At 49.7% G+C, this 20,451-nt stretch overlaps 1 protein-coding gene across 7 annotated transcripts in view; it reads left to right on the top strand.

Annotated features, from left to right (window-relative positions):
* KALRN (kalirin RhoGEF kinase) overlaps positions 1–20,451 on the top strand; it is a 282,007-nt gene that overhangs the window by 212,810 nt on the left and 48,746 nt on the right. The window contains exon 1 of one of the 7 annotated variants that reach the window (XM_066575308.1): positions 8,495–8,609. The exons of the other annotated variants lie outside the window; for them this stretch is intronic. Within the exon in view, the coding sequence (XP_066431405.1) occupies positions 8,573–8,609 (37 nt within the window). The 5' untranslated portion in view covers positions 8,495–8,572. Of the gene's footprint in view, positions 1–8,494; positions 8,610–20,451 lie in introns of those variants that run through there. 7 annotated transcript variants of the gene reach the window in all.

Raw genomic sequence — 20,451 nt, 5'->3', positions numbered from 1 at the left:
AGAAGTCTCAGAGAGGGCTTTCGGACAGTAGCGGTGCACGTGTGTTGTTGTTGACTCCGGCGTGTCGCGCTGTGGATGGTAATGGCCGCTGTTTGCATGGGGCAGGACATTGACCTTCGCTCCTGTGTATTTGCACTGTAACTTCAAGGTCGCGGTGGAGCTGTGTGCGCCGCGCTCTGTTGTTTACTGCCTTCTCTAATACTGTACATGATGCAGACTGCAGAAGAGTGGCACTCTGGGAGTTGTAGTTCTCCAGTCGCTGCTTCTACTTCTGTGTATAAAGTGCAGCAGGTCCGACATCAGGCAGAATGCTGCAGGTTCCTCACATCAAAGCACTGGAGATGGAAGAAGCTGCAATTATGCAGGAATGGCCGTAGTCCTGTCTGACCCCAAGAGCTTACAATCCATATAGATGGCAGTGACCGACGCATATGACGCAGCAGCTTCCATCTGTGATACTATGCATGGCGCTAGATGATCAGCGGCGAGCGGACCTTGTGACCAGCGTGTAATAGGAGGTGCGGGGTACAACGCTGTAGGGTGGAGGCAGACTAGATTCAAATGGCGGATTGTATGGGGAAAGAGGGGGGGATTTCCATCAAAATCCGCCTAAATTCGCCACACAGACAGTTTCGTTTTTGAGGCGCAGTCTTTGGATTTGACACGTCTTTTAAAGTCCCATTTGATTTCTATGGCAAAGACCGACCCAGAAAACGGTAGAACTACCGCGCCACTTTTGGGAAAAAATACGTGGTCAGAACACGGACACGGCTTCCCGTTACACATCAATGGGACGCGATTTGTAAGGGTATATGAATATGCGCCACAAACCACCATATGAACGTACCCGTTGGGTCTATGTTTCTCGTACCGCGGCGTTATGTGATGGAAGGTTGTGCGGGCGCTGCCGCGCTCCTGGGAATACGGAGATACATTGTTGCCATTCTGGTAATGAACGGTATTACAAAGTATCAGCACAGACCCCATGAATAAAAAAACGGAAGCGTAACTATTGCGAGAGGGAAGCCATGTCGCGGTTTGTTCTGCAGCACGGACAGAGCGTTTCACCTGGTGGGGCTCATTCACACGGCCGTTTTGGCCTGTAATAAAAACCGCCCCATTTTCGCTGCATCTGCGGGTGTGCCACAGGTGGTTTTACTGCGTACGTACTTTTTTACGTATTGCATCTGTGTTTTATCCGTTTTTCACGCATACAAAAAAAAACCGCACGATGGCCCAGGTGATGTCTGTTGGCCACAACCCACAGAGTGCGCAAAAGAACCTGCAGTGAACATGGATGCTAAAAACAACTATCGGCCCTCGCCAACACAGCCGTGTACCGGTGACCTCGGGGGTTCATCTCCCGTTGGCCCCCTCCCCAGGAATGATGGGTGACAGTGATACACCTGCACAACCACAGAGCAGCGGGAGGCGGGTGAACCGGTCCATCCACATTCCGCTGCTCAAGTATTACGCAGCCCTGGGATCACATGATCACAAATCAGATCTCCTGTCAAGGTGCTTCCCAGGGCCGGACAGTAAGATGTTAAATGGGGTCACGTGGGAGGAGCCTACAGGACTGTTCTTCCTGAGCCACCTGGTTCTTGAACATAATACCAGAACCCCAGTAAAGACTGACACAAAGTAGAAGTGAGGGAGCGGCGGGGTGTAGCAAGTTGGATTTCTATGGCATTCAGGGTCTGTGGAAAGCTGGGTGACTGCCAGCTAGAATTCATGTAGGAGGCTCAGCAATGGCTGAGGAGCGTCCGGCCGCCATATTGTATTGGCTCTCCATACGAGCAGTCGTCTCCTCTGTCGAGCGCAGGACGTTAAACAGAATTAGGTAATTATCCGCCTGCCGCTGGCTGGTAATGTGATTTTCTGCGTTTAGAGGATTACATTTCACACTCGCTGCCAGAATATCAGATTTTACAGCGATCCCCGTAAAAGACGTAATTATCGTTTATTCCCCGCGCCGCCGTTCAACAAGACGAGAATTTACAGCCATCTGTCAGGAGTCGTCTCCATAAATCAGCGCGCCGGAATATCTCTGCTCGAGGAAATGAGACGCCGCCGCTGTCATACGACATGCCAGCACCCGTTCCCTGTCCGCCCCCGGCTCGCCCAGCACCCAGAGCGGCAAATGTGTTTAGGCCATGCTGTCCTGGCAGAGCTCTACAAGCTGGGTGACTCCCCCCGTGGGCGCATGGTGGCGGTCTTATTGGTTGCCACCCAGCTTTCCCAGGAACCAAGATACATATAAATGGTCCATCCCCATATAGCGGGGTTTCCTGTGGTCGGAGCTTCACGTATCCTGGTCAGAGACCCGCGCACGGCGCAGGCGGACTGCTTGCCCATCATCACCATCGCTAGAGAGAGGCAGCTAATAGCCCAATTAAGGAGGAGCAGAGACCCCCACGCCTCCCTGGGAGCGGTCCGCAGCATGCGCACGATCGCCTCTGTCACGTCCCGCCAGTGCACTGTAAACCAATCAGAGCAAAGCAAAAAGTTCTACAACTTTCTAATAGCCTTTGGTTCAGTTCTTCACTGTTTTCAGCACCTCTGCTTGCTGTCAGTGAATGTGCAGAATGAGTTGTTTACATTCAGAGGGTGGACGCCCGCCCTCCCTGTTGGCGTTGTTCACTGCGGATTTACACACCAAAATCCTATCACAATATCTTCACCACTGTGGCTTTTATTGACAAACTGCGCCATAGTTCATACGGCGCAAATTTTTAGATATGCAGATTCTAAAACCCGTGTTGGGAGGCGAGGGGGGATTGAAAAGTCAATTTATGCGTGAAATCAGCGCCAGGCAGCTACACACGATGTGCCTCATAGACGGAAAAGCGTGGCAGAACTCCGCGGCTCGGACTTGTGCTGGTAATAAGCTCCTGTGAGTGACGCCTGTTACCCCTCACAGCTGAGGGTTTGTTACAGTTAGTGTTTAGTGTGTGTTTACATAAACCCATTGACTTGAATCGGCGCCTTCGGTCCTTTAAATACGCCAAAAAATAGTACTTGCTGCGTTTTTTTTAATTATGGGACGAAAATACGCAAAATAACCCCAAAGCTGCATTGACCAATCATTTTGCAGCCTTTGCTATACTAGTGTAGGCCATTGCTGATCTTCTGCCACTGCCTATACTGAAGCGGACGTGCAGCCGCTGATAGAACGCTGCCCCCGGTGGTCGGGTATTGTTAGCTGTCTGGTAATCCTGTACATTTAACAGTGTATCTGAGCCTTTCTTTGGTGCATTTAGCGTCTGATCTGTCGTATACCGTATATTAACCATTTGTGCCATGTGCGTCACGTTGTAATAGTGGAGCGTAAAGTGGGCGTGGCTTGCTAATGAGTCAGCACGCAAAATGCGCGTTTTTCAGTAAAGGTCACAAAAAAAAGGTGCAAATAAGAGAAGAGATGCATCTGTACCCCGCACAGACCAGAAGACCCGCCGGACATTCAGCACGTCTGCCCTTTAGTCGCCGTGATTTCTGCAGCGACAGATTTATGAAATGGGGCGAATGACGCCAGAAATGCATCACGGAGAAATAAATTAGTGGGAAACGGCGTCCCTCTAGATACTACAACTCCCATCAGGCAGATCAGTACTATTACATAACAGCGGTGCTGCAATCAGCATAGATTATGCGCTCTACTGTCTGTCCTCGTTATTAGGGCGGTCACGCCCGCCTTGTACTGTACATTGTGTCTGTCCTGGACGCTCCCTCCACATGTGGCGGTGCGATATAACAGCCGCAGATACAGGAAACCGGGAGGTAATTAATAGCGCCTGAAAGCTGTCTGTACACATAACGATGATCTGGGGTTACACGACATGTGTCCGCCGCCGCCGCCCGTACCGTTGTGATTGGATGGTGGCCTTAAGCTCTTCGGCGCCCATTCGCTGTGAGTAGCGTTCAGACCGGTCCACACGTGGCGGGATGTCCACTACCGATCAGCCGTGGAACGCCGGCCTCCAAACCATTTTGAGGCGGGTTTTAGCGTAAATTCCCCGCGGCCTTCACCCCTTCATTGAGAGAAGGGAAACTCCGCAGCGAAGACGGCAATAACATTGACACGTATTGGATTCCGCTCCGCTAGTCGCTTCCGCGCGGGTTTTGTACTGATTATTTCCGCAGCTCATCCACTCCGCTGCTTCTGTAGATGCCGCGGTATCCCCGCCCCGTGCGGAGCCGCCTTATTGTTCCATCCATGAGGCTCTCTGTTATCGTGAATCACGCCGGCCGTGATAATATAGCTTTCACTGGTCACCATCTGTAACGTTCTGTGCTGATCTGCACGCTCACAGCGGCGGCCGGGGAGATACAATCTCATTCCTGGCTGCTAATGATTCTGATTTAATCCTGGGACAGTTATTAATAGTTGGTGAGGAGGAGTACAGAGCACCATACTGCAGCACATTATATGTTATACAACACCGCAGTACCTTATATATCGCACCATACTGCAGTACATTATGTTATACAACACTGCAGTACCTTATATATCTCACAGTACTGCAGTACATTATATGTTATACAACACCGCAGTACCTTATATATCTCACAGTACTGCAGTACATTATATGTTATACAACACCGCAGTACCTTATATATCGCACCATACTGCAGTACATTATATGTTATACAACACTGCAGTACCTTATATATCTCACAGTACTGCAGTACATTATATGTTATACAACACCGCAGTACCTTATATATCGCACCATACTGCAGTACATTATATGTTATACAACACTGCCGTACCTTATATATCACACCATACCGCAGTACATTATATGTTATACAACACCGCAGTACCTTATATATCGCACCATACTGCAGTACATTATATGTTATACAACACTGCAGTACCTTATATATCGCACCATACTGCAGTACATTATATGTTATACAACACCGCAGTACCTTATATATCGCACAGTGCTGCAGTACATTATATGTTATACAACACCGCAGTACCTTATATATCTCACCATACTGCAGCACATTATATGTTATACAACACCGCAGTACCTTATATATCGCACCATACTGCAGTACATTATATGTTATACAACACTGCAGAACCTTATATATCTCACAGTACTGCAGTACATTATATGTTATACAACACTGCAGTACCTTATATATCGCACCATACTGCAGTACATTATATGTTATACAACACCGCAGTACCTTATATATCGCACCATACTGCAGCACATTATATGTTATACAACACCGCAGTACCTTATATATCGCACCATACTGCAGTACATTATATGTTATACAACACCGCAGTACCTTATATATCGCACCATACTGCAGTACATTATATGTTATACAACACCGCAGTACCTTATATATCGCACCATACTGCAGTACATTATATGTTATACAACACCGCAGTACCTTATATATCGCACCATACTGCAGCACATTATATGTTATACAACACTGCAGTACCTTATATATCGCACCATACTGCAGCACATTATATGTTATACAACACCGCAGTACCTTATATATCGCACCATACTGCAGCACATTATATGTTATACAACACCGCAGTACCTTATATATCGCACCATACTGCAGCACATTATATGTTATACAACACCGCAGTACCTTATATATCGCACCATACTGCAGTACATTATATGTTATACAACACCGCAGTACCTTATATATCGCACCATACTGCAGTACATTATATGTTATACAACACCGCAGTACCTTATATATCACACAGTGCTGCAATACATTATATGTTATACAACACCGCAGTACCTTATATATCTCACCATACTGCAGTACATTATATGTTATACAACACCGCAGTACCTTATATATCGCACCATACTGCAGTACATTATATGTTATACAACACCGCAGTACCTTATATATCGCACCATACTGCAGTACATTATATGTTATACAACACTGCAGTACCTTATATATCGCACCATACTGCAGTACATTATATGTTATACAACACTGCAGTACCTTATATATCGCACCATACTGCAGTACATTATATGTTATACAACACCGCAGTACCTTATATATCACACAGTGCTGCAGTACATTATATGTTATACAACACTACATTACTTTATATATCGCACCATACTGCAGTACATTATATGTTATACAACACTGCAGTACCTTATATATCTCACCATACTGCAGTACATTATATGTTATACAACACCGCAGTACCTTATATATCTCACCATACTGCAGTACATTATATGTTATACAACACCGCAGTACCTTATATATCGCACCATACTGCAGTACATTATATATTATACAACACTGCAGTACCTTATATATCGCACCATACTGCAGTACATTATATGTTATACAACACTGCCGTACCTTATATATCACACAGTGCTGCAGTACATTATATGTTATACAACACTGCATTACTTTATATATCGCACCATACTGCAGTACATTATATGTTATACAACACTGCCGTACCTTATATATCGCACAGCGCTGCAGTACATTATATGATATACAACACTGCAGTACATTATATATAGCACAACGCTGCAGTACATTATATATCGCATAACACTGCAGTACATTATATGGTATACAACACTGCAGTACATTATATATCGCAGAATACTGCAGTACATTATATATCGCAGAATACTGCAGTACATTATATATCGCAGAATACAGCAGTACATTATATATCGCACAGCACTGCAGTACATTATATGTTATACATTATCACATATATAACACTATGCTATATCACACTAAAGTATACTAAACGGCAACTATATAAAATCATTCTATAGAACAACTACATCATCACAGTATATAGTACTATGGCTGGGCTCAAACGACCATATAGGAGATGTGCATTACGCAGGCTCTGTACGCCCGCGTGATACGCTGTAGATCGCAGGCAATCAATTACATCGCCTTACGCAGTTCTTCTCACATTAGTGTGTCGAAATTGCATAATTCTGGAGTACAAGATAGAACGCAGCATGTTCTATTTTGCGGCGTACATACACGAGATAGAGCCCATTGTTCTCTATAGTCTTAAATATACCTGCAGCTCATATGCAATTACATACGTGGCATCGCTAGGTGCGGGAAATATAAAGAAAAAGGGGAAAAGACAGGTGCACCGCGCATGACGCCTGCGGGAGTATGCAGCCGTACGCAGGGTCACAGCTGTAAAACACAGAGCCCCGCGGTGTGAGCCCGGCCTATAAGCATTATACTGTATATGACATTACAGTTTATTATGTCACCACAGTATATCATATCATTAATTATACCTTATTAGATTCCATTTCGTACTGTACAGTATAGACCAGCATATTCTACATCACATACACGCAATATTACACTTTGTATATGACATGCTATAAGATTCTGTTCTCGGACACTATACTGTATTATATTATATCATATGGGGGTACATACATATTTCCTCCCCAGCTTAGGGCTCATGTTCACGACCGTGTTTTCACCACGTATTACACTTGCAGTGCACGGTCGCGTGATACGCAGTGAATAAAGTCAATGGACTTTCATTGATCCATGCACATGTGAGTGTAGACACTGCATGTAGATACGCGTGAGAAATAGATCGCAGCATGCTCTATTAGGGGCGTCTCACACGAGCTGATAGTAATTGTGGATTCTGCGAGCAATTGATCCGTGGTTATTCGCGGATCTATCAATTGCATTGGATTACGCCATTTTGCTCACATTAGCGGGTCAGAATTGCGTAATCCGCTGGCAGAAAATAGAACGTAGCATGTTCTATTTTACTGCGGAATCCGCGATCATAGAGCCCATCGTACTCTATGGTCGCGGACATACCTACAGCCCATACGCAATTACATTGCGTATGAGCTGCGGATACCCGCTACATCACTAAGCAACGGTGCAGGAAATACTGACAAACAAATAAAAAAGCTCTACTGTGCATGGCCGCCCGTGTGAGGACGCCGTCATACGCAGTACATTAAGTGGCCGTATGCAGGGTCCCCGGCCGGGCTCACAGCTGGAATCAAATGCGAGCCTCCACACGCGGTATCCGACCCGCTCGTGTGAGCCGGCCTTACTCTGCGTATCACGCAGCCTGAGCCCTATACATTTGTATACGCTACATATGAGACTCTTTCCATACACAACCCGGCTATGAAACAGAGCATGGAATTTGGAAAAGGAAAATAAGCCCCACTGCGCCTGACCGTGTGATATGCGGCCATGCACAGCTTCATCTGATGTTTACAAATTCGGTAAAGCGCTGCGAGGAGATCCGCCCGTGGGTAGGGGCCCATCCTGTGCGCCGCTCACGGGGCAGGATTCCCATCGACTCCCATTCCTGCTCATTACTGATTCTGATTATTTAATCCTGGGACGGTTATTAATAGTCGGGAGGAGGCGGCTGCTCGGCAGGTTTACTTCAGGTACCTGAGCCCAGGTGAGTCACAACCGCACAGGAGAGTCTCCGCTCATAACTAACCCACTCGCTCATCATCATCAGACTGCCGGCGGAAGGAGAGGCGAGAGGATGACTACGGCTCGTTTCTGCATGATCTACATCAGAGGTCGGTGCCTGAAATCAGCCTCCAGGTTACTCTGTGTATCCGATTTACACTGCAGTACTTTATATACTTTACCTTATCTCGGTATATAAGACTATCACATACTACTGTACATTATATTACACTGCAGTACATTATATTACACTGCAGTACATTATCTTATACATTATATACTATGCAGCCACTATATAACACATTGCGCTACAGTACATTATATACTATATTCAATTATACTACATTAACTACAGCACATTATACAATATTACATCATATAATGCTACAGAACATGATATACTATGCATTATCACAGTATATTACACTATCACATTATACTACAGTACATAATATACATCACCGTATATAATACTAGATCACATTATGCACAGTTCATTATATACGATTCTTTATCACCCAGTGTATAACCGTATATCACACAACACTGCAATACATTAGATATTAGACATTAGCAGTTATATAACACCATACTATATCACACTAAAGTCCATCATATACTTTACAGCAACTATAGAAACTCTTACTATACGATAACTATATCATCACAGTATATAGAACTAACCCCACATTATACTATATATGACATTACAGTTTATTATGTGTTACCACAGTATAGCCTACTATTCATTATATACTGTACAGTATAGACCAGTGTATTCTACATCACATACATGCAATATTACACTTTGTATATGATACTCTGTAAGATTCTGTTCTCAGACACTGCGCTGTATTCTATTATATATCATGTGTATATGGTGAGCTGGACATTGGTTTTCTCCAGCAGGTTTCGGGGTATTTTGTAGCTTCCAAATTGTATAGTGTGCACACATCATCGACCAGATCAGACACAAGCTATCAGTCTCATATCCAAAATGGCTCTCTGGGCAGAAACACCCAGACGGCCCATTTTATTGTAAAGCATAACACCTGCCCTTTAATGGGCGTGCAACAGATTACATCAGTAACATATAGGATTCTCATTTGTCGGATCATATAGAATCCCCCCTCCTTCCTGCCCACCTTCTCTCAACTCCAATGTATAAGCAAGTCTTTGTCTTACAAACATGTGCTCAAACCTGAAACTGAAAGTAAGTATCTCTTTGTTGAGGAAGATTCTGTGTGGGGGGATGGGAAAGGACTGGGAAAACACTCAAGATGAACACAAGCAATAACATAGAACACTGTGATTTAACTCTTTCCTTATGCAGCAGAGTTCCACATTAGGCTGAAGTCACAAAACAAATATCTTTTTACCATGCCATTGTCCGGCAATTACTATAATGAAATTATGCAGTCATTAGCCTCTAAGAGTTAAAGTCACTACAGCTGCGTAATACCTCTAGTTTAGTACAAATCAATAGACATTTTACACTGACTAATTATCATGTCTATCACAATGGGGGGTACATGCATATATCCTCTCCACCGTGTAGGATCCTCATAGCCTCTGCATGTTACATTCATGTCTCTGGACAGGCGATGGCTGCGCTCCGCTGTAGATGTGCGGTGTAGTGGCCCCCGGTACGTACCGGTCAGTATTGTACCCTATGTGTCGGGTATTTGCTGCAGACGTCAGGCTCCATCTTTCTGACTCCGCTGAGCATTTGCAGAATGCGGCGGCGCCGCGCTAAGACGGTCTGACCGAGGAGCTGAGATCAAGTGAGAAATTGAAAAAAAAAAATCAAAACCTGAAAAACAAGAACAAGGCGGAAGTCACATGAGAAGAGCTGAAACTTACTGATGAGATTTTGTTTCAAATCTGTATCATTTTCAAGATCACGGCTTGCTGTCAATGAAATGGGGACATTTAGAGGCTAAAACCCTGTCCCTACCCAGTCCTGCTCACACAGCTGAGGGTTTGTTACAATTCAGCATAATCCTCAGAGAACTCCAGACTGCTACATGTTAGCTGCACCGATACATTGTAACAGCCTATCAGACAGGAGAGGCTTGTGCTGCTGAGGACGAGGTCGGGGCCAGTGTTCAGGCCCGGGGTGTAACCCTAAGTGTTCTCATTCAGGCAGGGTGCATTTACACCGGCGAGCACCATCTTGCTCCAAGAAAAACGTGCGTAAGGTAAAAAACGGAAAAATCGCATCGCGCGGCATGGGAGCACAATGCGATTTTTCTTTTGCCAGGTCCATTGAAAATAATGGGCGATATTGCCCCAAAATAGGACGCACTGCAAATGTCTTTTTTTTTTATCAGGTAGCATCACTGCAAGAGACAGTCTGCCCATGTGAATAGACCCACTGAAAATAACGCGTTCTATGTCCGTGCGAGTGTTGTGTGTCTCGCAATGTAGAAAATGCACCCATAGGTCCAATGCCCACGGGCAGATTTTTTTCTGTGGAATCCGCGATGGGCGTCTGGATGCGGATTTTGCAGCAATGTCCGTCCATAACGCGCAATGTAAAATGATTCTTCCACGAACACAAGCGGAAATCACTTGCCATTTCCGCTCACGGAGGAAGAATCGCCTCGTGCTCTATTTTCATGCAGGATTTGCATGGACAGCTCCCATTGCAGTCAATGAAATCCATTCCGACCCGCGGCGATTCGGAAATGTAAATTTCAAAATCACCGCGGATCTGCATCATCGCCGGCGTGCCATTCTCTGCATGTGCGTCGGCTGGCACATCCGCAGCACAGAGGAGAAAATATCCGTAGAGATACGCAGGGGTCACTGGCTGGCAGCGGGTCGGATCCCGCATGTGGAATCTGACCCGGCCGCGTGCATTCGGTCTAAGGCTGGCGCCACACGGACGATTTACGCCAGCTGCAAAAGTAAAAAATCAGAACATGAAACCAATGATTTACAGCGGTTTCATTCCCATCTGTGATGTTTTCACTCGTGCCATGTTGAGAGGATTAAAAAATCGCAGCTTGTCCCATCTTTCTGCGATGTGCGATTTGGTGTTTTTTTTTAATCTCTCATGTTTTCCTATGGAGGCTTCTTTTTATCGCATCGCTACAAACGCGTGATGTGACTTTAACATTACAAAATCCCATTGACTCTCGCAGTGGGTAAAGATGCGATTTTTCTCGCTACAAAATCGCGATCGCCCGCGTGGAACGAGCCTAACAGCGAGCAAGAGATCTTCAAAATGGTGAAGGACTGAAACCCAAAGTGTATTAGAAAGTTGCCGACTTTTCATAATTCTATGATGAAGATTTATATACAGGAGAGTGACTGCCGGCCATTTAAATGCAGTGTGTTGTGACCTCTGCAGCATTCTGGGGGTTAATCTTTTTGCTGACTGATGCATAGCACTAAAGGCAGCGCTCCGCTCAGTAATCCGCCCGCACAGCAGTGACGGGACGAGAGGTCCGCTCGTGTGTCATCTGATGTCCGGGAATCTCCAATTCTACACAGCGGAGGTGACTCTCATAATAGGTGACCCGCCGTCAGGAGACGATGACAGTCAGAGATATCCGGTGTGGAAGATGCTGACGGAGAGGTGTGACCGTGCTGAGCCGCTGTATCTAATCCTATGATGTGGGATACTGGCTGCTGAGCCGCTGTATCTAATCCTATAATGTGGGATACTGGCTGCTGATCCGCTGTATCCAAGTCTCATGTGATGCTATCTACTGAGCTGCTGTATCTAAGCCTGTCATGTCTGAGTTTCTGACTACTTAGCCATGTATCAGATCCCGTTGTGTGATACTGATTGAATCACACATGATTGGATACACAGCTGAGCAGTCTGCTGATCGCTGTATCTAAGCTTCTTTTGTGATATTGTCTGCTGTAGCTAACCCTGCCGTGTGTGCTGCTGAGCAGTGTATCCAATCCTCTGACATGTGATACATTCTTGGAGAAGCGCAGTCATTTGGGTCATACATCTTGTTAAAATATCTTTCCTGCTATAAAATCGGATTCTAGGTTACCTTATAAACGCCAGTGACTATTACTGGGGACGCGGCGCCGTCATCATCGCCTCCTCCATAACCGTGTCACCGGTGACGATTACTGGGGACGCGGCGCCGTCATCATCGCCTCCTCCGTAACTGTGTCACCGGTGACGATTACTGGGGACGCGGCGCCGCCATCATCGCCTCCTCCGTAACTGTGTCACCGGTGACGATTACTGGGGACGCGGCGCCGCCATCATCGCCCGCTCCGTAACTGTATCACCAGTGACGATTACTGGAGACGCGGCGCCGTCATCATCGCCTCCTCCGTAACTGTGTCACCGGTGACGATTACTGGGGACACGGCGCCGTCATCATCGCCTCCTCCGTTACTGTGTCACCGGTGACTATTACTGGGGACGCGGCGCCGTCATCATCGGCTCCTCCGTAACTGTGTCACCGGTGACGATTACTGGGAACGCGGCGCCGTCATCATCGCCTCCTCCGTAACTGTGTCACCAGTGACTATTACTGGGGACGCGGCGCCGCCATCATCGCCTCCTCCGTAACTGTGTCACCAGTGACGATTACTGGGGACGCGGCGCCGTCATCATCGCCTCCTCCGTAACTGTGTCACCGGTGACTATTACTGGGGACGCGGCGCCGCCATCATCGCCTCCTCCGTTACTGTGTCACCAGTGACTATTACTGGGGACGCGGCGCCGTCATCATCGCCTCCTCCGTTACTGTGTCACCAGTGACGATTACTGGGGACGCGGCGCCGTCATCATCGCCTCCTCCGTAACTGTTTCACCGGTGACTATTACTGGGGACGCGGCGCCGTCATCATCGCCTCCTCCGTTACTGTGTCACCGGTGACGATTACTGGGGACGCGGCGCCGTCATCATCGCCTCCTCCGTAACTGTGTCACCGGTGATGATTACTGGGGACGCGGCTCCACCATCATCGCCTCCTCCGTAACTGTGTCACCAGTGACGATTACTGGGGACGCGGCGCCGTCATCATCGCCTCCTCCGTAACTGTGTCACCGGTGACTATTACTGGGGACGCGGCGCCGCCATCATCGCCTCCTCCGTAACTGTGTCACCGGTGACGATTACTAGGGACGCGGCGCCGCCATCATCGCCTCCTCCGTAACTGTGTCACCGGTGACTATTACTGGGGACGCGGCTCCACCATCATCGCCTCCTCCGTAACTGTGTCACCAGTGACGATTACTGGGGACGCGGCGCCGTCATCATCGCCTCCTCCGTAACTGTGTCACCGGTGACTATTACTGGGGACGCGGCGCCGCCATCATCGGCTCCTCCGTAACTGTCACCAGTGATGATTACTGGGGACGCGGCGCCGCCATCATCGCCTCCTCCGTTACTGTGTCACCAGTGACGATTACTGGGGACGCGGCGCCGTCATCATCGCCTCCTCCGTAACTGTGTTACCAGTGACTATTACTGGGGACGCGGCACCGCCATCATCGCCTCCTCCGTAACTGTGTCACCGGTGACGATTACTAGGGACGCGGCGCCGCCATCATCGCCTCCTCCGTAACTGTGTCACCGGTGACTATTACTGGGGACGCGGCTCCACCATCATCGCCTCCTCCGTAACTGTGTCACCAGTGACGATTACTGGGGACGCGGCGCCGTCATCATCGCCTCCTCCGTAACTGTGTCACCGGTGACTATTACTGGGGACGCGGCTCCACCATCATCGCCTCCTCCGTAACTGTGTCACCAGTGACGATTACTGGGGACGCGGCGCCGTCATCATCGCCTCCTCCGTAACTGTGTCACCAGTGACTATTACTGGGGACGCGGCGCCGCCATCATCGCCTCCTCCGTAACTGTGTCACCAGTGACGATTACTGGGGACGCGGCTCCACCATCATCGCCTCCTCCATTGGGTGCGGCGCCATCATCGTCTCCTCCGTAACTGTGTCACCAGTGACTATTACTGGGGACGCGGCGCCGCCATCATCGCCTCCTCCGTAACTGTGTCACCAGTGACGATTACTGGGGACGCGGCGCCGTCATCATCGCCTCCTCCGTAACTGTGTCACCGGTGACTATTACTGGGGACGCGGCGCCGTCATTATCGCCTCCTCCGTTACTGTGTCACCGGTGACCATTACTGGGGACGCGGCGCCGTCATCATCGCCTCCTCCGTAACTGTGTCACCGGTGACTATTACTGGGGACGCGGCGCCGTCATCATCGCCTCCTCCGTAACTGTGTCACCGGTGATGATTACTGGGGACGCGGCGCCGCCATCATCGCCTCCTCCGTTACTGTGTCACCAGTGACGATTACTGGGGACGCGGCGCCGCCATCATCGCCTCCTCCGTTACTGTGTCACCAGTGATGATTACTGGGGACGCGGCGCCATCATCATCGCCTCCTCCCTAACTGTGTCACCGGTGATGATTACTGGGGACGCGGCGCCGTCATCATCGCCTCCTCCGTAACTGTGTCACCGGTGATGATTACTGGGGACGCGGCGCCGTCATCATCGCCTCCTCCGTAACTGTGTCACCGGTGACTATTACTGGGGACGCGGCTCCACCATCATCGCCTCCTCCGTAACTGTGTCACCGGTGACGATTACTGGGGACGCGGCGCCGTCATCATCGCCTCCTCCGTAACTGTGTCACCAGTGATGATTACTGGGGACGCGGCGCCATCATCATCGCCTCCTCCCTAACTGTGTCACCGGTGATGATTACTGGGGACGCGGCGCCGCCATCATCGCCTCCTCCGTTACTGTGTCACCAGTGACGATTACTGGGGACGCGGCGCCGTCATCATCGCCTCCTCCGTAACTGTGTCACCGGTGACTATTACTGGGGACGCGGCTCCACCATCATCGCCTCCTCCGTAACTGTGTCACCGGTGACTATTACTGGGGACGCGGCGCCGTCATCATCGCCTCCTCCATAACTGTGTCACCAGTGACGATTACTGGGGATGCGGCGCCATCATCATTGGCTCCTCCGTAACTGTGTCATCAGTGACGATTAATGGGGACGCGGCGCCGCCATCATCGCCCCCTTCATAACTGTGTCACCGGTGACGATTACTGGGGACGCGGCTCCGTCATTATCGCCTCCTCCGTTACTGTGTCACCAGTGACGATTACTGGGGACAAGGCGCCGCCATCATCGCCTCCTCCATAACTGTGTCACCGGTGACGATTACTGGGGACGCGGCTCCGTCATCATCGCCTCCTCCGTAACTGTGTCACCGGTGACTATTACTGGGGACGCGGCGCCGTCATCATCGCCTCCTCCATAACTGTGTCACCAGTGACGATTACTGGGGACGCGGCGCCGTCATCATCGCCTCCTCCATAACTGTGTCACCAGTGACGATTACTGGGGACGCGGCGCCGTCATCATCGCCTCCTCCATAACTGTGTCACCAGTGACGATTACTGGGGACGCGGCTCCACCATCATCGCCTCCTCCATTGGGTGCGGCGCCATCATCGTCTCCTCCGTAACTGTGTCACCAGTGACTATTACTGGGGACGCGGCGCCGCCATCATCGCCTCCTCCGTAACTGTGTCACCAGTGACGATTACTGGGGACGCGGCGCCGTCATCATCGCCTCCTCCGTAACTGTGTCACCGGTGACTATTACTGGGGACGCGGCGCCGTCATTATCGCCTCCTCCGTTACTGTGTCACCGGTGACCATTACTGGGGACGCGGCGCCGTCATCATCGCCTCCTCCGTAACTGTGTCACCGGTGACTATTACTGGGGACGCGGCGCCGTCATCATCGCCTCCTCCGTAACTGTGTCACCGGTGATGATTACTGGGGACGCGGCGCCGCCATCATCGCCTCCTCCGTTACTGTGTCACCAGTGACGATTACTGGGGACGCGGCGCCGCCATCATCGCCTCCTCCGTTACTGTGTCACCAGTGATGATTACTGGGGACGCGGCGCCATCATCATCGCCTCCTCCCTAACTGTGTCACCGGTGATGATTACTGGGGACGCGGCGCCGTCATCATCGCCTCCTCCGTAACTGTGTCACCGGTGATGATTACTGGGGACGCGGCGCCGTCATCATCGCCTCCTCCGTAACTGTGTCACCGGTGATGATTACTGGGGACGCGGCGCCGTCATCATCGCCTCCTCCGTAACTGTGTCACCGGTGATGATTACTGGGGACGCGGCGCCGTCATCATCGCCTCCTCCGTAACTGTGTCACCGGTGACTATTACTGGGGACGCGGCTCCACCATCATCGCCTCCTCCGTAACTGTGTCACCGGTGACGATTACTGGGGACGCGGCGCCGTCATCATCGCCTCCTCCGTAACTGTGTCACCAGTGATGATTACTGGGGACGCGGCGCCATCATCATCGCCTCCTCCCTAACTGTGTCACCGGTGATGATTACTGGGGACGCGGCGCCGTCATCATCGCCTCCTCCGTAACTGTGTCACCGGTGACTATTACTGGGGACGCGGCTCCACCATCATCGCCTCCTCCGTAACTGTGTCACCGGTGACTATTACTGGGGACGCGGCGCCGTCATCATCGCCTCCTCCATAACTGTGTCACCAGTGACGATTACTGGGGATGCGGCGCCATCATCATTGGCTCCTCCGTAACTGTGTCATCAGTGACGATTAATGGGGACGCGGCGCCGCCATCATCGCCCCCTTCATAACTGTGTCACCGGTGACGATTACTGGGGACGCGGCTCCGTCATTATCGCCTCCTCCGTTACTGTGTCACCAGTGACGATTACTGGGGACAAGGCGCCGCCATCATCGCCTCCTCCATAACTGTGTCACCGGTGATGATTACTGGGGACGCGGCGCCGTCATCATCGCCTCCTCCATAACTGTGTCACCAGTGACGATTACTGGGGACGCGGCGCCGTCATCATCGCCTCCTCCATAACTGTGTCACCAGTGACGATTACTGGGGACGCGGCGCCGTCATCATCGCCTCCTCCATAACTGTGTCACCAGTGACGATTACTGGGGACGCGGCTCCACCATCATCGCCTCCTCCATTGGGTGCGGCGCCATCATCGTCTCCTCCGTAACTGTGTCACCAGTGACTATTACTGGGGACGCGGCGCCGTCATCATCGCCTCCTCCGTAACTGTGTCACCGGTGACTATTACTGGGGACGCGGCGCCGCCATCATCGCCTCCTCCGTAACTGTCACCGGTGACGATTACTGGGGACGCGGTTCCGTCATCATCGCCTCCTCCGTAACTGTGTCACCGGTGACGATTACTGGGGACGCGGCGCCGTCATCATCGCCTCCTCCGTAACTGTGTCACCGGTGACGATTACTGGGGACGCGGCTCCGCCATCATCGCCTCCTCCGTAACTGTGTCACCAGTGACGATTACTGGGGACGCGGCTCCGCCATCATCACCTCCTCCATTGGGTGCGGCGCCATCATCCTCGTTACTGGGCCACCGTTAGTATCCGGGCGTTGATTTGTCCATCGCTGTAGATTGTCCCCAGTGATAAATCTCTCTATTTGTGCGGTCACCTCCCCCTCTTCTGCGCAGCCCTGCAGGCACATCGGCTGTAAGGCAGCGAAGCTGGGGGAGTCACGGACGCCTCATTGCTTGTCACCCAGCTTTCCTAGGCTTTGACATAACAAAAAAAGTCTGAACCTGTGCAGCTAGCGGAGGAAGCTGCGGAATTTGTCTTCTCATTGCTGAGGCCATTTCAGAGCTCCCTCACATGGGCGTATGTGCGCTGCGTATTTTTCACGCACGCACGAAATACGTAAGTACTGACCTATGCTGCCGATGTTAAATCCCCACAGCTTCTATTGGGGCTTATTGATGCTGTAAAAAAAACTGCAGGTCTGAGGCCCGATAGAAATCAATTGGCATTTGGCGCTGCGCATTAGGGCTCATGTTCACGGGCGTTTTTTTCACCGCGTATTATGGATGCGATGCACGGCCGTGGGATATTCAATGAATGAGGTCAATGATGTGTGAGCCTTATGCTTTTGTATAAGCTGCGTATACAGCGCTGTCTGTATACAATACATTTTGTATGGGCAGCGGTTTCATACGCAATTCTATTAAACAGAGCGGGGAATTAAAAAAAAAAAGACATAATCCCATTGCGCATGACCGTGTGTGTGAGATACGCAGTTTGCGCAGCGCATTCGCTGCCCATACGGTATTTACAAACAGCAGTAAGACTCTGCGGGGAGCGTTTTACCGGTACGCCCGTGGACAGGAGGCCTTGCACATGTAATACACGGGACACATGCGCTCCTGTGAGCCCTTAGAGGGGTCTTCTGGAAATAAAGCAGTGATCATCTCTCCTGTCCTGCCAGTTTGTTACAATGTATCAGCGCAGGTAACGTGTATCCGTCTGGAGTCTAGGAGGGTTAGAGCATTGTCTGCACTGGATACATTGATAGCAAACTGTCATCTGAATGTAGGACTAGTACAGACAGGTTTACTGCCTCTGAATGTAAGGAATGTGTCCTCATTCATTGACATCAAGCAGAGATCTTAGTGAGGAATTTAAACCCAAAGTCTGCTGTTGTGGAGGCTTTCATTTATACGGCGATTAATATGGATCTAAACCCAGAAAACCCCTCGTTACATCTGTACATTCTTGGTTGTCGGGGGTCGTTGTTTGCACATATAGGAAATCCTCCTCTGCGCTCAGAGCGGACATCCATCTATAGGAACCCCTATAGACAGCACAGGACATCCTTCCTCCCCAGATCCGTCCTTTCTTGTTCCACAGGTCGCCATCGCTGTCCCTCATCTGCCTTCCCTCGGGGGACGCTGCACAATGGCCTCTTTTCATACACAGCACTCTCTTAAATTGTCTTCCATTTTTAGATGAGGGGGCTGGAGTGGCTCTATACTACCCCTCCTGATGAAGAGGGACGGGGACATATAGGGGTGCAGTCACTGGGGGTGGAGCAGGTCTCATCATAAGATGTTAGAATGTAGTACCACACGCATCAAATCCTCCGTGCCTATAGTTACACTGTGTGTCACCTATAGATACATACATGGAATGCTGCTTGTCATCTATAGTTACACTGTACTCACATGTGTCATATAGAATCATAGACTGGTAGAGCTGGAAGGGACCCCCAGGGTCATCGGGTCCGACCCCCTGCTCAGGGCAGGATCACTAAATCTACCAGATAGATGTCTGTCCAGCCTTTGCTTGAACATATGTATATATTGCACCCCATATGTATTGCCTATAGCTACATACACTGTACCCATAAATTATATGTGCACTGTATTATCCAGTATGTATTATATATATATGTAATATAGCTGTTGACACATCACTCATAAATCTATATGGTACATTTCCTTTCTAGCAGACACTAGTATGTCACGTCCTATATATACATACACTGTACTTGGCCCCTATAGATCTTCTTGCTCACAGATTATTGGACAGCCTCCTGTCCAGCACATATCCCTCTGGTAACATATATACATGCATGTGTGTGCGGTCCCTGCCATATGGTATTTGAGGGCTCCTTTCCAGTTTTTGGGGACCATCACCATCTTATGCGGTGAGTGGCGGGTTCCGTTATCAGTCCAGAGGGCGAAGTGTTAATGCTGGCGGCCCTGGAAATCATTGATTTGCTGTGACATCGTTGTCTGTTCCATGGGCAGACGACCAGGGCAGTGCCAATCAGTAAGGAGCTAACAAGGGTGCTGGTCACACAGCTGAGGGTCTTCACCGGGTACTGGAAACATGTCCCCCCTCTTATGCTTCACGTCCCAAATCTACCCTCACAGCTGTACAGCAGACATAAAAGTGGGAAGAGTCGTTGGAAAATAGTTGTCAGTAGATGAGGGCCACAGGTAGACTCGCTGTTGTATCACTGTGGGGACAAGGGGGGGCGCCACCAGATATAACTTGTGTCCTGCAGCAGACTCGTCTCTCTTGGACCTCATGATCTCATCT

This window comes from Eleutherodactylus coqui, chromosome 8 (genome assembly GCF_035609145.1).
Source record: "Eleutherodactylus coqui strain aEleCoq1 chromosome 8, aEleCoq1.hap1, whole genome shotgun sequence".
Classification (NCBI taxonomy): Eukaryota; Metazoa; Chordata; class Amphibia; order Anura; family Eleutherodactylidae; genus Eleutherodactylus; species Eleutherodactylus coqui.
The sequence above is the reverse complement of the archived record's forward strand: the minus strand, read 5'-3'. Positions and strand labels throughout refer to the sequence as shown.